The sequence below is a fragment of the Oncorhynchus mykiss genome, chromosome 1 (assembly GCF_057628025.1).
Source record: "Oncorhynchus mykiss isolate SJ-2025 chromosome 1, ASM5762802v1, whole genome shotgun sequence".
NCBI classification, from domain to species: Eukaryota; Metazoa; Chordata; class Actinopteri; order Salmoniformes; family Salmonidae; genus Oncorhynchus; species Oncorhynchus mykiss.
In genome coordinates, this window is record NC_143022.1 from 69,238,896 (window position 1) to 69,260,599 (window position 21,704).

The 21,704-nt window shown below is 41.8% G+C and overlaps 1 protein-coding gene across 8 annotated transcripts in view; it reads right to left on the minus strand.

Moving 5' to 3' along the window:
* The window catches only part of LOC110527186 (echinoderm microtubule-associated protein-like 4), a 116,705-nt gene that overhangs the window by 38,401 nt on the left and 56,600 nt on the right, over window positions 1-21,704 (minus strand). For all 8 annotated transcript variants that reach the window (XM_090237692.1, XM_090237682.1, XM_036983010.2 and 5 more), the window contains exon 2: window positions 303-485. In XM_090237692.1, coding sequence (XP_090093818.1) covers window positions 303-485 — 183 coding nt within the window. The remainder of the gene's footprint in view (window positions 1-302; window positions 486-21,704) is intronic.

Consider the following 21,704-nt stretch of genomic DNA (forward strand, 5'->3'; position numbering starts at 1 on the left):
ACAAGCGGAGGAACACAAGATAGCCGACTCTCACGACTACAACCTGGCGAAGAAATCCAAAGGAAATGGGGCTAAACAAGCCTTTGGGAAAGTGGAGATGAATGGAGTGTACAGTGCTAGATCACAGGTACGGTAAGTTGTACAGAAGCGAGTGCCGATGGATTTGAAAGTGATCAGCTTATGGTGGAGAGATGATGTTTAAAACTGTCCCGTTGTAGGGTGTCTAGAGGGTTTTAAACCATGTAGAATCGGTGACAGTGACGGCGACTGGTTCAGGGGTGGGGTCTGAGGTGACTGACTACCTTTGGTGCTGGTCTGTTTTTTGCCGGTGGCGGCCGTGTCCTCGGAGAGCGCCAGGCGTCGCAGCACGTCGGCCAGCGCCGCCTTCATCACGGCGATCTCATCCTCCTGCTGTTGGACGCGCAGCTCCAACGACGAGAGACGATCCTGCACGTCAGACGCACTCGCTGCCGAGATACTGTCATCTACACACACACAGAGACAGAGAGAGACAGAGAGAGAGAGAGAGAGAGAGAGAGAGAGAGAGATAGAAAGAGAGAGAAGACTGGGTTAGATACTGTAGACAACAAACATTTAGAAATCCACCCAGCAAAGAGACCCACGTCCGCCAACACAGAGAAGCATGAACATTAGGGCTGGGACGATACCAGTATCACAAAAACTTTTCTATGGCAAAAATGGAAACATGAAGCAGGCCAAACTCATTGGTCCTTTAAAAACCTGCTGTATGTACAATATTGCGTGCTATTGTTTGGAAAATAAACAAATGTGACTCTGGATGACAGACAACATAATAATGTTTGTTTCCAACATTAGGGCTGTTTTCATAATCAAGTTAAATCCGCTTCGTGTTTTGCTTCCTTGCCGCGACACTAACGAGCATTAAGATACTGGTATGTATATATGCACCAAACACACACAGGCTGTGATAAGACTTCCATGGGTGAATTCTGGACACAGGAGTGTTTCACTGTATAGGTCTAAAGTCGCAAACTGGTGACTTCCCCAAGACCCTATTGTGAAACAGTATGGGAAGTGAGAAAGAGAGTAAAATACAGGCATGATACCGTAAGCAATGGAACCTACTGGACTCTGATGTCTTACTTGACAGTGTGTGTGTGTGTGTGTGTGTGTGTGTGGGGGGGGGGGGGGGGGGGGGCATGCCTCTACCTCTAAATACAGGGCACATGTTCAACTGCTCAAAGTATTTGCGGGTTGGGGCTGCTGCCAAGCCTAGCTGTGGTTCAGGGCCTGATTGCTGGACTGGATGGGGGTAATTTGGCAGTGGAGAGAGTGAGGGGGCCTCAAAGCCAATGTTGGCCTGTTAAAGGGGTGCTGACAAACCCCCCCCCCCCCCCCCCCCCCAGAAGACCCCCGTCAGAGGAGTTTGAACCCCCTTCCCACGTGACACAAAAGACAAACATCAGACACACTCACAATTTAAGAGTGGTAAAGAGAAAACAGATACGGTCATAATAGTTCAGAGCAAACTATTAACAAGTTAAACATATTTCTGTCTAACAGCTCAAGCCACGAGAGCACTTAACCCTGAACTCAGAAGTGGATTATGTTTGTGGCACTAACAGATCAAGGTAACTTTATCTGAAAGCCCAAAGCACCGTTTCTGGCCAACAGAGTTAATGTTTTTTTATATTGTGGCTGTAAGGAAATGCCTCACCCCTTGACTATGTGCAGAGACTGATAGTAATATGGCACATGCCTGCGCACGTAAACAAGCCTGTGCAAGCACACAGTCAAGGGGTGAGGCATTTCCTTACAGCACCGAGAGGTCAGTGAGGGCAGAGGTGGTGAGGCAGTGCCTGATAGCATGCCCCGGATGGCTGGGCAGCAGTAGACCGGAGGGAGGGAGGGGGAGTGAGAGAGAGAGAGAGAGAGAGAGAGAGAGAGAGAGAGTGCACAGGGGAAGACTTAACCCACCACTCTCTCACTCTCTCCCTAAGCGCACACACACACCACAAACAACACCACACTACAGAACAATGGGCCTCTGTACACTGAGGAGACCGGAGCCAGGAAAACTAGCCCAGCACAGAACCAATCTACTTCCACAGGGAACGTAAATCAAACACAAAGCCATCAAATAGACAAAGCCAGGGAAATTAGCTTAAAAAGGATAACTCCACCACTTTTAAAATTTGGGCTGTGATTATTTGGTATTCTATTAGGATCCCCATTAGCTGTTGCGAAAGCAGCAGCTACTGTTCCTGGGATCCACGCAAAGCATGAAACATTACATAATACAGAACATTAATAGATAAGAACAGCTCCAGGACAGAACTGCAACAATTTAAAAGAAGAAGAAGCGATGCACTCGTAGCCAACGTGTCGAAAGCATTCTACAGGCATACTGACCAACGTTGACTCCAATGCTTCCCACAGTCGTGTCAAGTTGGCCAGATGTCCTTTGGGTGGTGGACCATTCTTGATACACACAGAAAACTGTTGAGCGTGAAAAACCCAGCAGCGTTGGAAGCTCTTAATACACTCGTCTGGCACCTACTACCATACCCCATTTCAAAATCACTTCAATCTTTTGTCTTGCCCATTCACCCTCTGAAATGCACACATACACAATCCATGTCTCAATTGTCTCAAGGCTTTAAATCCTTCTTTAACCTGTCTCCTCCCCTTCATCGACACTGACTGAAGTGGATTTAAGAGGTGACATCAATACGGGACCATAGCTTTCACGTGGATTCACCTGATCAGTCTATACATTGGAAAGAGCGGGTGTTCCTAATATTTTGTACACTCAGTGTATATTTAGATTAAGCTTTGTCTGGGCTTGATAGCCAACTAAGCTGCAGGCTAACTAGGCTGAGCATTGCATTATGGGAGACTAAATACACCCCTTAGAATTATGCTGCAGAAGAGGGCAATAGAGAAGTTTCGGCAACACTTGACACCCAGGGTCATAACACGGTCATAACCATGTCATAACACGGTCATAACACGGTCATAACCATGTCATAACACGGTCATAATCATGTCATAACACGTCATAACACGGTCATAACCATGTCATAACACGGTCATAACCATGTCATAACACGGTCATAACCATGTCATAACACGGTCATAACCATGTCATAACACGGTCATAACCATGTCATAACACGGTCATAACCATGTCATAACACGATCATAACCATGTCATAACACGATCATAACCATGTCATAACACGGTCATAACACGGTCATAACCATGTCATAACACGGTCATAACCATGTCATAACACGGTCATAGCCATGTCATAACACGGTCATAGCCATGTCATAACACGGTCATAACCATGTCATAACACGGTCATAACCAGGTCATAACACGGTCATAACACGGTCATAACACGGTCATAACCATGTCATAACACGGTCATAACCATGTCATAACACGGTCATAACCATGTCATAACACGGTCATAACCATGTCATAACACGGTCATAACCATGTCATAACAACTGACATAACCATGTCATAACACGGTCAAAACCATGTCATAACACGGTCAAAACCATGTCATAACACGGTCAAAACCATGTCATAACACGGTCAAAACCATGTCATAACCATGTCATAACACGGTCATAACCATGTCATAACACGGTCATAACCATGTCATAACACGGTCATAACCATGTCATAACACGGTCATAACCATGTCATAACACGGTCAAAACCATGTCATAACTACTGACATAAGCTGTCATAATATGGTGATAATACTGTCACAAAACATATTTAGACATGGTATGACATTACTTTATTTTATGGCTGGTTATGACACCTACATAAGAGTGTCAAAACCCACAAAACCCGACCACTCAAGGCAAAACATTCCATTACACCGTAGCCTACTTGTCAACAGTATGTCTGTTATATTCAAAATGACAAAAAACAAGGAGTCGTAACAAAAACAATAAAACATCAAAAATGTGTATCGAATGTTACAGTTGTGCACATATACTAACAGCATAGTAACTGGCTAGAACGTGTTTTTAATTGTCCCTTAGAAGCCTTAGTACATAACTGTCAATCAACTGACTGTCAGACAGAGCCGCCACCCACCAGAACGCCCAACTCAGGGAGTCCAATCAATACACAGACTCCGGATGTAGTGACCCGAAGCAAGCAGGTGCCCAGACTCAAACGCGCACACGCACGGTTGTGATAAGAGTTCAGTGGGCGAACCCTAGGCACAGAGGAGCTTTGTCTGTCTCTCTCTCGCTTTCTCTCTCGCGGTCTTGTCTGATAATTAAAACACGTGGCCCTCTCTCATCGGGTCTCTTGTAATACACAGTGACATGCACATAAAGGACAGTGGTGACTTACAGACAGCAGGCCTCAGTGTTGGCTGCTTGCAGTGTGAACGGCTTTGCCTGCATAACACAGGACATAATGAATCAGAGTTACTGAATCACTGCTTAGATGTGACACAGGGCTGGGGGAAGCAGCCAGAGGGTCTGAGGGTCTGTGAGATTGTAGGCTACAGTGCATTCTATAGCCTTCCTTTGATACCGACTCCTGACTTTGATGTGAAACTTGACTTTGATGTGAAACGAAAGCATGTACTACAGCATGTACTACAGCATGCACTACAGCACTGAGCAGGTGGCCCACAACACACATAGAGAGGGAAACAACCCCCTTAACACACACACACAACAAAAAAAACAGACAGATTGTTCTAGCAACTTCATTGGGGGGGGGGATGTTTGAAATTGTTCTTTACATTTGAAATCCCAAACCATTTTTGAGAAAATCATGACGAAAGTGGCCATTGTAGTCCCATTTTAGACCTATACATGTCTGCTGTAAGACATTGTGCTCTCTTAAATCGTACATGATACAGACAACATCTTGGTGTCATTATACTACCTATAGTGTGATTCTGAAATACATTTTTCACAATTATTTATTCATTTACATTCATTAAAAGTACCCTTTTTGATTTGGTTCATTTTAAAGAGGTAGAGTATATTGCTCCAAACAGTATACACTACAAGTACATAACGTTTCCAGAGTGGACTCTACTAATTCTGAAGGTATGATACATGTTATGAGTACCACCAACACACTGAATGTGAAAATGGATTCAAAAGGAAACTCCCTCTGCTGGTGACTTGCTGAATGTGCAATCTGAAAGGAGGGCTGTGATTGTTTAATAACCTGTAATGTCAATTTCTATGTATAAAATGGGTCATATCATTAAAAGGACCAGAGAGCCCAACTGGAAATTTGACATGTTTTGAAGAGTATATTGTTACAAACAATATGTCGAAATATAAGCAAAATCAAAAAGGATAGTTTTTATACATTCATATTTTTAATGCTGAATAAATGAATGTGAACATTTGTTTTTCAGAATCTATACATAGTCCATATGTGTGGTTCACAGATCATAGGGTCTTACAGGAGGCATGTATAAAAACCACCTAAAATGGGTAATTTCATCATGATTTACCACCCAAAAATGGTGATGCAAAATGCAAGTTAAACATCCTTCCTCTAAATGAAGTTCCTACGTGAGAATTACCAGAACAATTTGAGATAGCAAACATATTATTCACTCCCACTGGCATGGAGTCGCCCTACACCCAGACTCTGTTGTCAATCACGGCCATCTTGTTAATAACGAAACACCACAGTTACACCGTCACGGCCGTTGAAAGAAGTAGACCAAAGCGCAGCGTGGGGAGCATACATATTCCTTTATATTAGGATGACGCAGACAAAAACAATAAACAATACAAAAACAACCGTGAAGCTTAAGGGCTATGCGCCACAAACAAAGTTAACAACCCACAAAGACAGGTGGGAAAAAGGGCTGCCTAAGTATGGTTCCCAATTACAGACAACAATAGACAGCTGGTCCTTGATTGAGAACCATACCCGGCCAAAACAAAGAAATACAAAGCATAGAAAATAGAACATAGAATGCCCACCCCACATCGCACCCTGACCTAACCAAATAGAGAAATAAAACAGCTCTAAGGTCAGGGTGTGACATACACCAATACCTTTATCACATATATTTATAGATCAAAGACACAAACTAGAAATGCAAGACAAAAAAGGTAGAGAAGTGCCTTGTTGGCTAACTAACTGGATACAAGAAGCAACATATCAGTCACACCGAGTTCACAGTGATGAAACCATGAGTTCATTTGTCCTCCCTGACTCTGCTCTTTTGTTTCTTTTGCCTCAATTTCCCCTCAGCTAAGTCTAGCTACAATAATGTAATCTTATCATAACTCTCCACAGCTTGACGAAACGCTCCCTTGAGAAAAGAACACAGTAGAGCTGCACTCTGCAAGGCAACGTTCAGGTGCACGAGTAAGTCAGTGTGTGTGGGGAGGTTCTGTGACTACGGTACTTGGATTTGTGCAATAGAATATAAAATCAGACAAGAAGTGGCATTCAGTTACTGTTTGATTGAATGTTAGAATGGGAAAAACGAGTGACCTAAGCGACTTTGAGCGTTTTATGATCGTTGGTGTCAGGCGCACCAGTTCCAGTATCTCAGAAATGTCCGGCCTTGTGTGCTTTTCACGCACAACAGTGTCCAGGGTTGACCAAGAATGGTGATCCAGTCAGTGGCAGTCCTGTGGGCGAAAACAGCTCGTTGGTGAGAGGTCGAAGGAGAATGGCAAGAATCGTGCAAGCCAACAGGCATTAAAAGTGCACTACAGTTTTGATTTATTTATTATCCTTTAAACCAATTACAACTAGGGTTGGGCAGTCTATTGTATATAACCGTATCCCAGGGTATTTTTGAAATACTCTTGGTATGATTTTCCAATACCGTAAATAAAATAACTTGTGCACTATGTAATAGATAAAGCAGTTTGCGTTCATTATTTCGCCTGTTAGATCATTTTTCATTGTAAAGTTTACCGGTACTGGTTACCCAATACAGCTGTTTAAGGCATTTGTTTACAAAGAAACATAACGAGCAAAACAGGAGCATAGCGAGGTGAGTCACTCCTGCGTCAGCGAAACTTAACTCTAGAACCGCCATAGGACAACAGCCACTGACGTTCGATTTTGCAAATAAAAAAAATCTGCCCAAAAATATGAAAAAAGGTATGTCCTGGCTTTTCATAAAATGTTTGTCAGATAAAAAAACAGAAAAGTATTTAAAGCCTTTTTACAGCTTTTCTTTCACAACTATTCCGAAATTAACCCGCTAAGACAATGTGCTGTAGGACGTTGGTACCCAGCCAGACGCTAATACGTCTCTCTGTCCTCACTGAGTGAATGAAAATGAATGGGCAATAATTGTGTCCCTTACTTCATAACTGAATTTAGTGACAATATTAAGCCTGTCAGTTGTGAGATTGTACATGAAGAATTGGGCACATCTTGTAATTGACAGATGCCGGAAAAGGAGAATCACATGATCAAATCCTCCTTCAGAGTCACATGCAGGTAAAACATTTTGATTTATATATAGTATCAGAAGGAGAATATTCTGCCGTTTCTATGACACCTTTGTCAAATAAAAGGTGCAGCTCTATTTCCAGATTTCAGTTTTTCCAAGAATAACCGTGCTGTCCGTGCATTCAGTACAACTGTGAAATGCAACTTTTAAATTGAGACATTACCTGTTAGCAAAGGTGTCAGCTAGAGATGATGTGCTTGCAGGGATATGTAGTTTTGGATGTCTACTTTGATGCTAATTAGCATTTTCGAATCAGAGTAAATCGAGACGAATATATTGATAAAAGTCACCTTTTCTTAGAGAGTTTTACACAGTTATCAAAATGTCATGCCAGAGTAAACCTACACGAATCACAGCCCATATTTTAAGTGTTTCTAAAATCCCCTATGGGAAAAATGAATGGTGGAAAAACGATTGGAACAATTTCCCAGCTTGACCTCTAGGTTTTATGGGTATTATGACTCATACTGTGGAAGTCTATACAGTGTATGATACAATTAACAAATTACTGTTTTATATCTTGTCACAAATATATTTCCACCAATATTTCTTCAAGGAATTCATCCTTTTCAATTGTTCATGCACAAATAAAGTTGATCAAACGGATTACACAGTAATGTTTTTATTGGGAAACGAAAATAGGCTATTAGGCAATTGTTTTCTCTAGGACTTCGTAGAATTATACAAAACATATCCTTGACTCTAATCTAAACAAATAACTATTATTTTTATTCATATTTCTTCAAGCAATTAATCCTTTACAAAAGCTGATGCACTATTTATCAACTGCTGGTGCTTATGATTGCTCACCTTGCGGGTTGACATGCATCGGATGCATATGCTAAAGGAAAAGGCACAGACACATTCTACAGCGGGTACTCATAGGCTGAAAGGCCAAGCGGTTCTAGTGTTTAGTGAGGTGATCAAGTTACACGTGTATGAAATTCACTAGACTACTAATGTTTGCCAGCTGTATACACACACAACTACACAGTTGAAGTTGGACATTTACATACGCCTTAGCCAAATACATTTACACAGTTTTTCACAATTCCTGATGTTTTATCCTAGTAAAATTCCCAGTCTTAGGTCAGTTAGGATCACCACTTTATTTTAAGAATGTGAAATGTCAGAATAGTAGTAGAGAATGATTGATCACAGCTTTTTTTTTCTTTCATCACATCCCCAGTGGGTCTGAAGTTTACATACACTAAATTAGTATTTGGTAGCATTACATTTAAATTGTTTAACTTGGGTCAAATGTTTCGGGTAGCTTTCCACAAGCTTCCCACAATAAATAAGCTCATTCCTCCTGACAGAGCTGTAACTGAGTCAGGTTTGTAGGCCTCCTTGCTCGCACACACTTTTTCAGTTCTGCCCACAAATCTTCTATAGGCTTGAGGTCAGGACTTTGTGATGGCCACTTCAATACCTTGACTTGGTTGTCCTTAAGCCATTTTGCCACAACTTTGGAAGTATGCTTGGGGTCATTGTCCATTTGGAAGAACCATTTGCAACCAAGCTTTAACTTCCTGACTGATGTCTTGAGATGTTGCTTCAATATATCCACATAATTGTCCTCCCTCATGAAGACATCTATTTTGTGAAGTGCACCAGTCCCTCCTGCAGCAAAGCACCCCCACAACATGATGCTGCCACCCCTGCGCTTCACGGTTCGGATGGTGTTCTTTGGCTTGCAAGCCTCCCCCTTTTCCTCCAAACATAACGATGGTCATTATGGTCAAACAGCTCTATTTTTGTTTCATCAGACCAGAGGACATTTCTCTAAAAAGTACGATCTTTGTCCCCATGTGCAGTTGCAATCTTTAGTCTGGATTTTTTATGGCGGTTTTGGAGCTGTGGCTCCTTCCTTGCTGAGCGGCCTTTCAGGTTATGTCGATATAGGACTCATTTTACTGTGGATATAGATACTTTTGTACCCGTTTCCAGCATCTTCACAAGGTCTTTTGATGTTTTTCTGGGATTGATTTGCACTTCTCACACCAAAGTACGTTCATCTCTAGGAGACAGAATGCGTCTCCTTCCTGACTGGTATGATGGCTGCGTGGTCCCATGGTGTCTATACTTGCATACTATTGTTTGTACTGATGAACGTGGTACCTTCAGGTGTTTGGAAATTGCTCCCAAGGAAGAACCAGACTTGTGCAGGTCTACACATTTTTTCCCCTGAGGTCTGGGCTGATTTATTTTGATTTCTCGTGATGTCAAGCAAATAGGAAGTAGGCCTTGTAATACATCTACAGGTACACCTCCAATTGACTCAAATTATGTCAATTAGCCTATCAGAAGCATCTAAATCCATGACATCATTTTCTGGAATTTTCCAAGCTGTTTAAAAGGCACAGTCAATTTAGTGTATGTAAACTTCTGACCCACTAGAATTGTGATACAGTGAATTCTGTCTGTAAACAATTGTTGGAAAAATTACTTGTGTCATGCACAAAGTAGATGTCCTAACCGACTTGCCAAAACTATAGTCTGTTAACAAGACATTTGTGGAGTGGTTGAAAAACCCTAAGCACTACTAGTTGGATGGTTATAACCATCAATTGTTCCATAAACAGTCACCCATATTAGCAAACGTATTTCATTTCAAACATAACAATTCCTCTAGTATAGGCTACTGCAAAATGCCTGTGATATGTGATTGGTATGGTCGGTGTTGATTCATTTTGGTTTATCGTCCCAGCTGTAAAGTATATAGAAATACAATTTTAAGAAATACAATGTATAGGATGGGCTGAATTTGTTTTCATTGATACAGAAAGGTTTTAAGGCCCTGTGTGAACCCCTAGCCTAGGCTTGGAAGGAGGAAACCCTGAGAATTACTCAGGAAGAGATATGGTGAAAGAGGCCGGATGTGAATGGTGATATCCTTCTCAGTAATAGATGCCACAATTTACTGTGTAACCCACTCCAGCAGATAACACACTTATTGTTATCATTAGAGCATTGCAAAAACTCTAAAGACTGATTAGAGGATAAGTAGATTATGACCCAACACCATGACAAAACATATCGTAGAGAAAATGTGCAACTCCTCTGCCAACTATCCTGTTGTAGTCTATGTGTTGAGAACACATTTAGTGTTCTCAAGTCATGTGAAAGTAATAACTGAGTAATAAGCACATGAGAAGTGAGTAATTGCACTTCCGAATATCTTTGTGAAAGTTTTCTATGGGATGATATGTTCAGTGTGTGAGTGTGGAAAGTTGTTGGACTAGAGTTGGACTAGAGTTGGACTAGAGTTGGACTAGAGAGAACAGATGCTGCTAAAGGACAAGGACACTAGCTGGGACCTGCTGGAAGTGACATCACAAAGGAAGTGAGGACACACAGGAAGTGAGATCACACAGGCTAGAGAAAGAAGGAGAAGAGTGAAGCAATCAGCAGTCTGAAATAATGATTTCTTAAGAGGGAGCATAATCACAAAACACACATCCTGTCAAACAGGAAGCAACACCATACAATTAATCAGAGTTGTTTTGGTTTGAACACTGAATGGCTGCTCGAATGGTTGGTGTTGACACTAACAACCAACCAGGCTCTTCCCAATGCTTGCCTCATTACTGATGCCTTCCTCAACTACAGTATGTGTTTCCAGATATGCTCCAGGGCACATATTCAAAAACTGTAGGAGTGCTGATCTAGGATCAAATGCTAAACTTATCCTATATCAGCATTTATAAACTGAGACACTTCATGAACACGGGCTTATGAATATGATCTCCCTCTAACTGAGTAAGCCTGTATTTATCCATGATAGCCCCATTGACAGGAGGTTTAATACAGCCCAACACTTCACCCAGGAGGTCATCATCTCCAGTGAAGGTCTTACTGGGAAGACTGGTTTCGGTTGGCTTCAGCTGCACATACTGACTTTGCAGGGCAAATGTGTTAAAAGACTCATGCATTCACACTCACACATGAGAACACACAGGAGCCATTTCAGGCTTGTTTCCTGTCCTCACACACTCTGGAGGCCTGGTTAATCCGATTTATTACAGCAACTCCCTCCATCAATACTTAATCACCATTACTGATGCCCGGTCTGTAGTATCTAATCCTGTTAATGAACAAAGACACTCTCTCTCTCACACACGCACATACACACACCAAGGAGAAGCAATAGGAGTGTTTAAAAAAAATACGAAAATATTTAACCTTTACTTAACTAGGCAAGTCAGTTAAGAACAAATTCTTATTTACAATGATGGCCTACTGGGGAACAATGGGTTAACTGCCTTGTTCAGGGGCAAAACGACAGATTTTTACCTTGTCACCTTGGGGATTTGATCCAGCAACCGTTCAGTTACTGGCCCAACGCTCTAACCACTAGGCTACCTGCCCCCCCCCCGGCCAAACCCTCCCCTTACCCAGACAACACTGGTCCAATTGTGAGCCGCCCTATATGACTCCCGATCACGGCCAGTTGTGATACAGCCCGGGATCGAACCAAGGTCTGTAGTGACGCCTCCATTACTGCGATGCAATGCCTTAGGCCACTGCGCCACTCTGGAGGCCTTGTGTGAAAGCATAGTGTCATGTGTAATGTACTGATGTATCACCCCAGTCTCCGGCAGTATATAGTATCACACTATGCAAAAAAGACGCATGCAAAAACACAGACAAGCGAGCACGTACGTACGTACACACACATTTAAGTCTGAGGTTTTAGCCTTCATAATGAAATGTGGACCACAGCCATGCCTTGACAAGGTATATCATCACTCTCCTCTCATCTCTCACTCTCCTGCACTTAGTCTCTTTCTTTAAGCCTTGCCACTTGCTCTCTCACCCTCCTCATGTTTGGATGGTATCCATTGATGACATACATTTATGTACAGTGATCAAAAACGTTTTTGCACACTAACTCAATGCTATGTGTATGAGCAAACAAACAAAAACACATCTGTCTGCCATTTTATGAATTTATTTTTGCTGGGTGTGCATCAATGAACTGTATGGGCAAGTACAGTGCCTTCAGAAAGTATTCAAACCCCTTGACTTTTTCCAAATTTTGTTACGTTACAGCCTTATTATAAAATGTATTAAAAAGTTGTTTTCCCCTTCATCAATTTACACACAATACCCCATAATGACGAACCAAAAAACAGGTTTTTAGAACAAGAAATATCACATTTATGTAATTATGCAGACTCTTTACTCAGTACTTTGTTGAAGCACCTTTGACAGCAATGACAGCCTCGAGTCTTCTTTGGTATGACGCTACAAGTTTGGCACACCTATATTTGGGGAGTTTCTCCCATTCTTCAATGCAGATCCTCTCAAGCTGTCAGGTTGGATGGGGAGCGTCGCTGCACAGCTATTTTCAGGTCTTTCCAGAGATGTTCGATTGGGTTCAAGTCCGGGCTCTGGCTGGGCCACTCAAGGACATTCAGAGTCTTGTCCAGAAGCCACTCCGGTGTTGTCTTGGCTGTGTGCTTAGGGTCATTGTCCTGTCAGAAGGTAAACCATCACACCAGTCTGAAGTTCTGTGCACTCTGGAGCAGGCTTTCATCAAGGATCTCTCTGTAATTTGCACCATTCATCTTTGCCTCGATCCTGACTAGTCTGCCAGTCCATGCCACTGAATAACACCCCGACAGCATGATGCTGCCACCACCATGCTTCACCGTAAGGATGTTGCCAAGTTTCGTCCAGACGTGACGATTGACATTCAGGCCAAATAGTTTAATCTTGGTTTCATCAGACCAGAGAATCTTGTTTCTCATGGTCTGAGTCATTTAGGTGCCTTTTGGCAAACTCCAAGCGGGCTGTCATGTGCCTTTTACTGAGGAGTGGCCACTCTCCCATAAAGGCCTGATTGGTGGAGTGTTGCAGAGTGTGTTGCAGTAGTGCTGCATCGTTGTCCTTCTGGAAGCTTCTCCCATCTCACAGAGGAACTCTGGAACTCTGTCGGGCAGCCAGCTCTAGGAAGTCTTCTTCCATTGAAGAATTATGGAGGCCATTGTGTTCTTGGGGACCTTCCGTGCTGCAGACATTTTTTGGTACCTTCCCCAGATCTGTGCCTCGACACAATCCTGTCTCAGAGCTATACGGACAATTCCTTCGACCTCACGGCTTGGTTTTTGCTCTGTCAATTGTGGGACCTTATATAGACAGGAGTGTGCCTCCTGTCCAATCAATTGAATTTACTACAGGTGGACTCCAATTAAGTTATAGAAATACCTCAAGGATATTCAATGGAAATAGGATGCACCTGAGCTAAATTGAGTCTCATAGCAAAGGGTCTGAATACTTAGGTGTCTGTTTTTTTCTTTTAATACATTTGCAAAGATTTCTAAAAACCTGTTTCACTTTGTCAATATGGGGTATTGTGTGTAGATTGCTGAGGATAATAAAAAATAGACATATTTTAGAGTAAGGCTGTAACGTTACAAAATGTGGAAAAAGTGAAGGGGTCTCAATACTTTCCGAAGGCACTGTATGTGTGCACACAACAGTGTATATGTACAAGAGTGTGTGTGTATAAGTGCCGTATGAATCGTAATGGTGCTCAGATTCCTGCGGGCTGCTCGTAGGGGCTTTAAATTGTTTTCTGCATGAGGCGACATGTTTGTTGTAAGACATTAGGCTGTGCGGCCAGGCCAAGTGTGTGTGTGGGGAGAGGGGGGGGGGGAGAGAGAGCGAGAGAGCGAGAGAGCGAGGGAGAGAGCGAGCGAGCGGGTGACAGAAGCAGGGATCTGATGATGGATGAGATTGGATTAGCAGAGAGAAGCTGCGCACACAGCCCAGCACTCAACTGTAATTTACAACTCTATCGCTGTAATACCCACTGTGTTACTAAAGACACACGTTACAGCCTTGTCAAAGGACACTGTACATTCACTATGCACCTACATAGTTCACGGCTCGATCAGAAAATTCTATACACTTGCTAGTCACTATAAACACACACTTTACAGCTCTTTCAGTGCACAAACACAAAACACACACTGGAGAAAGAACTGTAAAGCTCGAATCAGGCCATCTGTGAATGCTCTCAGAGTGGTGATTCTCCCAGATGGCAGAGAGCCTAACACACAGCACCTCCTGCTCTATTAAACCCTAACTCTTATACACCACACAGATACATAGTGTGTGTGTGTATGTGTGTGTGTACATGTCTATAGATCTGTATCTGCATGTAGTATATATATATATATATATATATATATATATATATATATATATATGTCAGAACATGTGTCTGCCTATTAGTATGCATGTGTAAATACAGTGCCTTGCGAAAGTATTCTGCCCCCTTGAACTTTGCGACCTTTTGCCACATTTCAGGTTTCAAACATAAAGATATAAAACTGTATTTTTTGTGAAGAATCAACAACAAGTGGGACACAATCATGAAGTGGAACGACATTTATTGGATATTTCAAACGTTTTTAACAAATCAAAAACTGAAAAATTGGGCGTGCAAAATTATTCAGCCCCTTTACTTTCAGTGCAGCAAACTCTCTCCAGAAGTTCAGTGAGGATCTCTGAATGATCCAATGTTGACCTAAATGACTAATGATGATAAATACAATCCACCTGTGTGTAATCAAGTCTCCATATAAATGCACCTGCACTGTGATAGTCTCAGAGGTCCGTTAAAAGCGCAGAGAGCATCATGAAGAACAAGGAACACACCAGGCAGGTCTGAGATACTGTTGTGAAGAAGTTTAAAGCCGGATTTGGATACAAAAAGATTTCCCAAGCTTTAAACATCCCAAGGAGCACTGTGCAAGCGATAATATTGAAATGGAAGGAGTATCAGACCACTGCAAATCTACCAAGACCTGGCCGTCCCTCTAAACTTTCAGCTCATACAAGGAGAAGACTGATCAGAGATGCAGCCAAGAGGCCCATGATCACTCTGGATGAACTGCAGAGATCTACAGCTGAGGTGGGAGACTCTGTCCATAGGACAACAATCAGTCGTATATTGCACAAATCTGGCCTCTATGGAAGAGTGGCAAGAAGAAAGCCATTTCTTAAAGATATCCATAAAAAGTGTTGTTTAAAGTTTGCCACAAGCCACCTGGGAGACACACCAAACATGTGGAAGAAGGTGCTCTGGTCAGATGAAACCAAAATTGAACTTTTTGGCAACAATGCAAAACGTTGCTCATCACCCTGAACACACCATACCCACTGTCAAACATGGTGGTGGCAGCATCATGGTTTGGGCCTGCTTTTCTTCAGCAGGGACAGGGAAGATGGTTAAAATTGATGGGAAGATGGATGGAGTCAAATACAGGACCATTCTGGAAGAAAACCAGATGGAGTCTGCAAAAGACCTGAGACTGGGACAGAGATTTGTCTTCCAACAAGACAATGATCCAAAACATAAAGCAAAATCTACAATGGAATGGTTCAAAAATAAACATATCCAGGTGTTAGAATGGCCAAGTCAAAGTCCAGACCTGAATCCAATCGAGAATCTGTGGAAAGAACTGAAAACTGCTGTTCACAAATGCTCTCCATCCAACCTCACTGAGCTCGAGCTGTTTTGCAAGGAGGAATGGGAAAAAATGTCAGTCTCTCGATGTGCAAAACTGATAGAGACATACCCCAAGCGACTTACAGCTGTAATCGCAGCAAAAGGTGGCGCTACAAAGTATTAACTGAAGGGGGCTGAATAATTTTGCACGCCCAATTTTTCAGTTTTTGATTTGTTAAAAAAGTTTGAAATATCCAGTAAATGTCGTTCCACTTCATGATTGTGTCCCACTTGTTGTTGATTCTTCACAAAAAAATACAGTTTTATATCTTTATGTTTGAAGCCTGAAATGTGGCAAAAGGTCGCAAAGTTCAAGGGGGCCGAATACTTTTGCAAGGCACTGTATATAACGTAGGTAGATGCAGCATTCCTAAACTAGCCCACAATGTCTGCTGTGAGGATCGAGCAGTCAACAAGTCGAGCAGTCATTTGAAAGAGTAAGTCAATTTCAGCCAGACAACTCAAAGGTCGAAATCCATTAACGCCAAGATAATGGAATTCATTGCCCTTGACAATCAACCGTTCTTTGTCGTGGGTGATGTTGGCCTTCGCCGACTGGTAGAGCAACAGTACACACGTGCGAGTGCACCAAGTGCGCTATTCTTCAAATGTTTCCCTACCGGAGTTACTCAGTAATAGCGTCACTGCTATTAGCTTCACGACTGCCATTTGGACCAGCGATATCAGCCCCATGAGCATGCTGAGTCTGACAGCACAGTGAGTCGTAGAGGATTTTGTACTGAGGAAAGTTGTATTTCATGCTCATAAATGTGCTGGTTGTCATACCGCTGCTTCCATTTCAATGGCATTTGAGAGCATGTTTGAAACTTGGAAAGATGAACACACTAGCTAGCTCCATTCGAACAACTGACTCTAGAAATAAGCTCATCAACTGCGCCTGCAGCAGACGTGATAACCTCTGTCATGGCATTGAAATGCCTGCTCCACAAAACTGCCGACACAGGCTGTGAACAAGCAATTCGTTGGCATTCTCTCTTTACTGTGTCACCACCATGCTCGAGACTAGGTACAAGGACGGCTACTTCGATGCAGACAAAAAACAGGGTTTACGTGAAATGTTACATACACAGCTGGACCAGATGGAAACGGACACAGTGCACCAAGGAAGAGGCCACGGACAGACAGAGCTGAAACTTCACTGCTTGACATGTATGATGAATTCCTGGTTGAGAATGAAACGACTGAACAAATGAACAACAAAACAGCACAGCAAGTTGAAGAAATAGGTTTTGATTATGTTTTACTGGTAACAGGGACATACGTAAATGTAAACAAAATAACTTTTTGGTCAGTGTGGTGTGGTGAGGTGTAGAGGTCGACCGATTATGATTTTTTTATATATTTTTTTACTTTTACCCCTTTTTCTTCCCAATTTCGTGGTATCCAATTGTTGTAGTAGCTACTATCTTGTCTCATCGCTACAACTCCCGTACGGGCTCAGGAGAGACGAAGGTTGAAAGTCATGCGTCCTCCGATACACAACCCAACCAAGCCGCACTGCTTCTTAACACAGCACGCATCCAACCCGGAAACCAGCTGCACCAATGTGTCAGAGGAAACACTGTGCACCTGGCAACCTTGGTTAGCGCGCACTGCGCCCGGCCCGCGCCACAGGAGTCGCTGGTGCGCGATGAGACAAGGACATCCCTACCGGCCAAGCCCTCCCTAACCCGGACGACGCTAAGCCAATTGTGCGTCGCCCCAATGACCTCCCGGTCGCGGCCGGTTACGACAGAGTCTGGGCGCAAACCCAGAGTCTCTGATGGCACAGCTGGCACTGCAGTACAGCGCCCTTAACCACTGCGCCACCCAGGAGGTTGATTATGATTTTTCAACGCCAATACCGATTATTGGAGGACCAAAAAAAGCCGATACCGATTAAATCGGCAGATTTTTATATATTTGTAATAATGACAATTACAACAATACTGAATGAACAATGAACCCTTATTTTAACTTAATATAATACATCAATATAATCTATTTAGTCTCAAATAAATAAAGAAACATGTTCAGTTTGGTTTAAATAATGCAAAAACACAGTGTTGGAGAAGAAAGTAAAAGTGCAATATGTGCCATGTAAAAAAGCTAACGTTTAAGTTCCTTGCTTAGAACATAAGAACATATGAAAGCTGGTGGTTCAATATTCCCATTTCTTCAATATTCCCAGTTAAGAAGTTTTAGGTTGTAGTTATTATAGGAATAATGACGTGTCAACTATTTCTCTCTATACCATTTGTATTTCATATACCTTTGACTATTGAATTTTCTTATTGGCACTTTAGTATTGCCAGCCTAATCTCGGGAGTTGATAGGCTTGAAGTCATAAAAAGCGCTGTGCCTCAAGCATTGCAAAGAGCTGCTCGCAAACGCAGTAAAGTGCTGTTTGAATGAATGCTTACGAGCCTGCTGCTGCCTACCACCGCTCAGTCAGACTGCTCTATAAAATATAAAATCATAGCCTTAATTATAATAAACACACAGAAATACGAGCCTTTGATCATTAATATAGTCAAATCAGTGAAATACGGAACCATTCCGTATTTTGTAGAACGTGTGGAAATCCTTAGTCTAAATATTGCTGTTACATTGCACAACCTTCAATGTTATGTCATAATTATGTAAAATTCTGGCAAATGAATTACTGTCTTTGTTTGGAAGAAACAGCTTGCAACGAGCCAGGTGGCTCAAACTGTTGCATATACCCTGACTCTGCTTGCCATGAACGCAAGAGAAATGACACAATTTTCCTAGTTAATATTGCCTGCTAACATGCATTTATTTTAACTAAATATGCAGGTGTAAAAAATATACTTCTGTGATTTTAAGAAAGGCATTGATGTTAATGGTTAGGTACATTTGTGCAACGAATGTGCTTTTTTCGCAAACGCAAATGTCCATTTGCCATATATGATCATAGGAAGTCAGCTTCCGAACCCAAAAGTCAGTGAACAATGTCCAAATGGCATAAGAAATGTCCAAATCGAATTTATACTGACCAAATGATATATATATATACATCACTATGTTAAGCCCTAAACCAACCTAGAAGGTACATTTGTCATGTTTGATCATAGGAAGTAAGAATTTATCATTGATGTTGATTTCAGCCTGTCCATTTGGTGATGGAATATCCCTCATTAAATACACTGGAAATGGACAAATGTAAACTGTCCATTTGCAATGTCTTACAATGGGCATTTACCATCACGAATTGGACATGGTCTAATATACTGCAGAAATGCCCAATTGACTGGCTCATTAAACTCGGGATGGACGAGCAGTGATAGTGGTTCCTCTCCTTTGCTCGTGGTGTTGATTTCAGCCTGTCCATTTGGTGATGGTATATCCATCATTAAAAGCATTGGAAAGGTACACTGTCCATTTGCAATATGAAATGTACAATGCCAATATATTATACTGCCACCAACTCAGCCATCAGTCAATAAGATATCATACTGACACCAAACTTATACATACTGACACCAAACTTATGCATACTGACACCAAACTCACTTGGTCCAACTCTTTTAGAAGCCAACTATCACATATTTCAGAGCAGGCCAACAATTCACAGCACCTTCTGTTAAAACCATTAAAAAACCTTCAAAAATAAGCTTTGGGTCGATAAGTCATTCGGAGACTGAGCAGCGACCTTAATTAGTGCTGAAAATTCACTTTTTCTGGGCGTTGCTACGGGGTCCCTGAAAGAGCTATTGGACAGAAACTTTAGGATATGTCTCTATGGGCCAAGGCGGTTTCAATGCACCTATTCTTGTGATTCTAGGACTTTTCTAAATGTCATTTTTTTTGCGATGTTCAAAATGAATTGAAGTTATTGCAAATGAACGAGGCTGTTTCCCAGCCTGAGAACCTTCTAGAGCCACAGTATTATAACAATACTGAATGAACACTTATTTTAACTTAATATAATACATCAATAAAATCAATAGGCTTAAATAAATAATGAAACATGTTCAATTTGGTATAAATAATGCAAAAACAAAGTGTTGGAGAAGAAAGTAAAAGTGAAATATGTGCCATGTAAGAAAGCTAACGTTTAAGTTCCTTGCTCAGAACATGAGAACATATGAAAGCTGGTGGTTCCTTTTAACATGAGTCTTTAACATTCCCAGGTAAGAAGTTTTAGGTTGTAGTTATTATAGGAATTATAGACTATTTCTCTCTATACCATTTGTATTTCATATACCTTTGACTATTGGATGTTCTTATAGGGACTTTAGTATTGCCAGTGTAACAGTATAGCTTCCGTCCCTCTCCTCGCCCCTACCTGGGCTCGAACCAGGTACAAATCAACAACAGCCATACTCGAAGCATCGTTACCCATGCAGAGCAAGGGGAATAACTATTCCACATCTCAGAGCGAGTGACGTTTGAAACGCTATTAGCGCGCACCCCGCTAACTAGCTGGCCATTTCACATCGGTTACACCAGCCTAATCTCGGGAGTTGATAGGCTTGAAGTCATAAACAGCACAATAATTGAAGCAAAACGAAGAGTTGCTGGCAAAAAGCACGAAAGTGCTGTTTGAATGAAGGCTTACGAGCCTGCTGGTGCCTACTATCGCTCAGTCAGACTGCTCTATCAAATCATAGCCTTAATTATAACAAAATAACACACAGAAATACGAGCCTTGGGTCATAAATTTGGTCGAATCCGGACACTATCATCTCAAAAACAAGACGTTTATTCTTTCAGTGAAATACGGAACCTTTCCGTATTTGATCTAACGGGTGGCATCCATAAGTCTAAATATTCCTGTTACATTGCACAACCTTCAATGTCATGTCATAATTACGTAAAATTCTGGCAAATTAGGCGGCCCAAACTGTTGCATATACCCTGACTCTGCGTGCAATGAACACAATAGAAGTGACACAATTTCACCTGGTTAATATTGCCTGCTAACCTGGATTTCTTTTAGCTAAATATGCAGGTTTAAAAATATATACTTCTGTGTATTGATTTTAAGAAAGGCATTGACATAACCTGAAAAGGCATCGACAAAACCTGAAAGGCTGCTCAGCAAGGAAGAAGTCACGGCTCCAAAACCGCCATAAAAAAATGCCAGACTACGGTTAGCAACTGCACATGGGGAAGTTAAGGCTTGGTCCCAAATGGGTACTCCAAATGGACAATGACCTCAAGCATACTTCCAAAGTTGTGGCAAAATGGCTTAAGGACAACAAAGTCAAGGTATTGGAGTGGCCATCACAAAGCCGTGACCTCAATCCAAATAGAAAATTTGTGGGCAGAACTGAATAAGTGTGTGCGAGCAAGGAGGCCTACAAACCTGACTCAGTTACACCAGCTCTGTCAGGAAGAATGGGCCAAAATTCACCCAACTTATTGTGGGAATCTTGCGGAAGGCTACCCGAAACGTTTGACCCAAGTTAAACAATTTAAAGGCAATTCTACCAAATACTAATTGAGTGTATATAAACTTCTGACCCACTGGGAATGTGATGAAATAAATAAAAGCTGAAATCAATCCTTCTCTCTACTATTATTCTGACATTTCACATTCTTAAAGTAAAGTGGTGATCCTAACTGACCTAAGACAGGGAATTTTTACTAGGATTAAATGTCAGGAATTGTGACAAACTGAGTTTAAATGTATTTGGCTAAGGTGTATGTAAAACTTCCGACTTCAA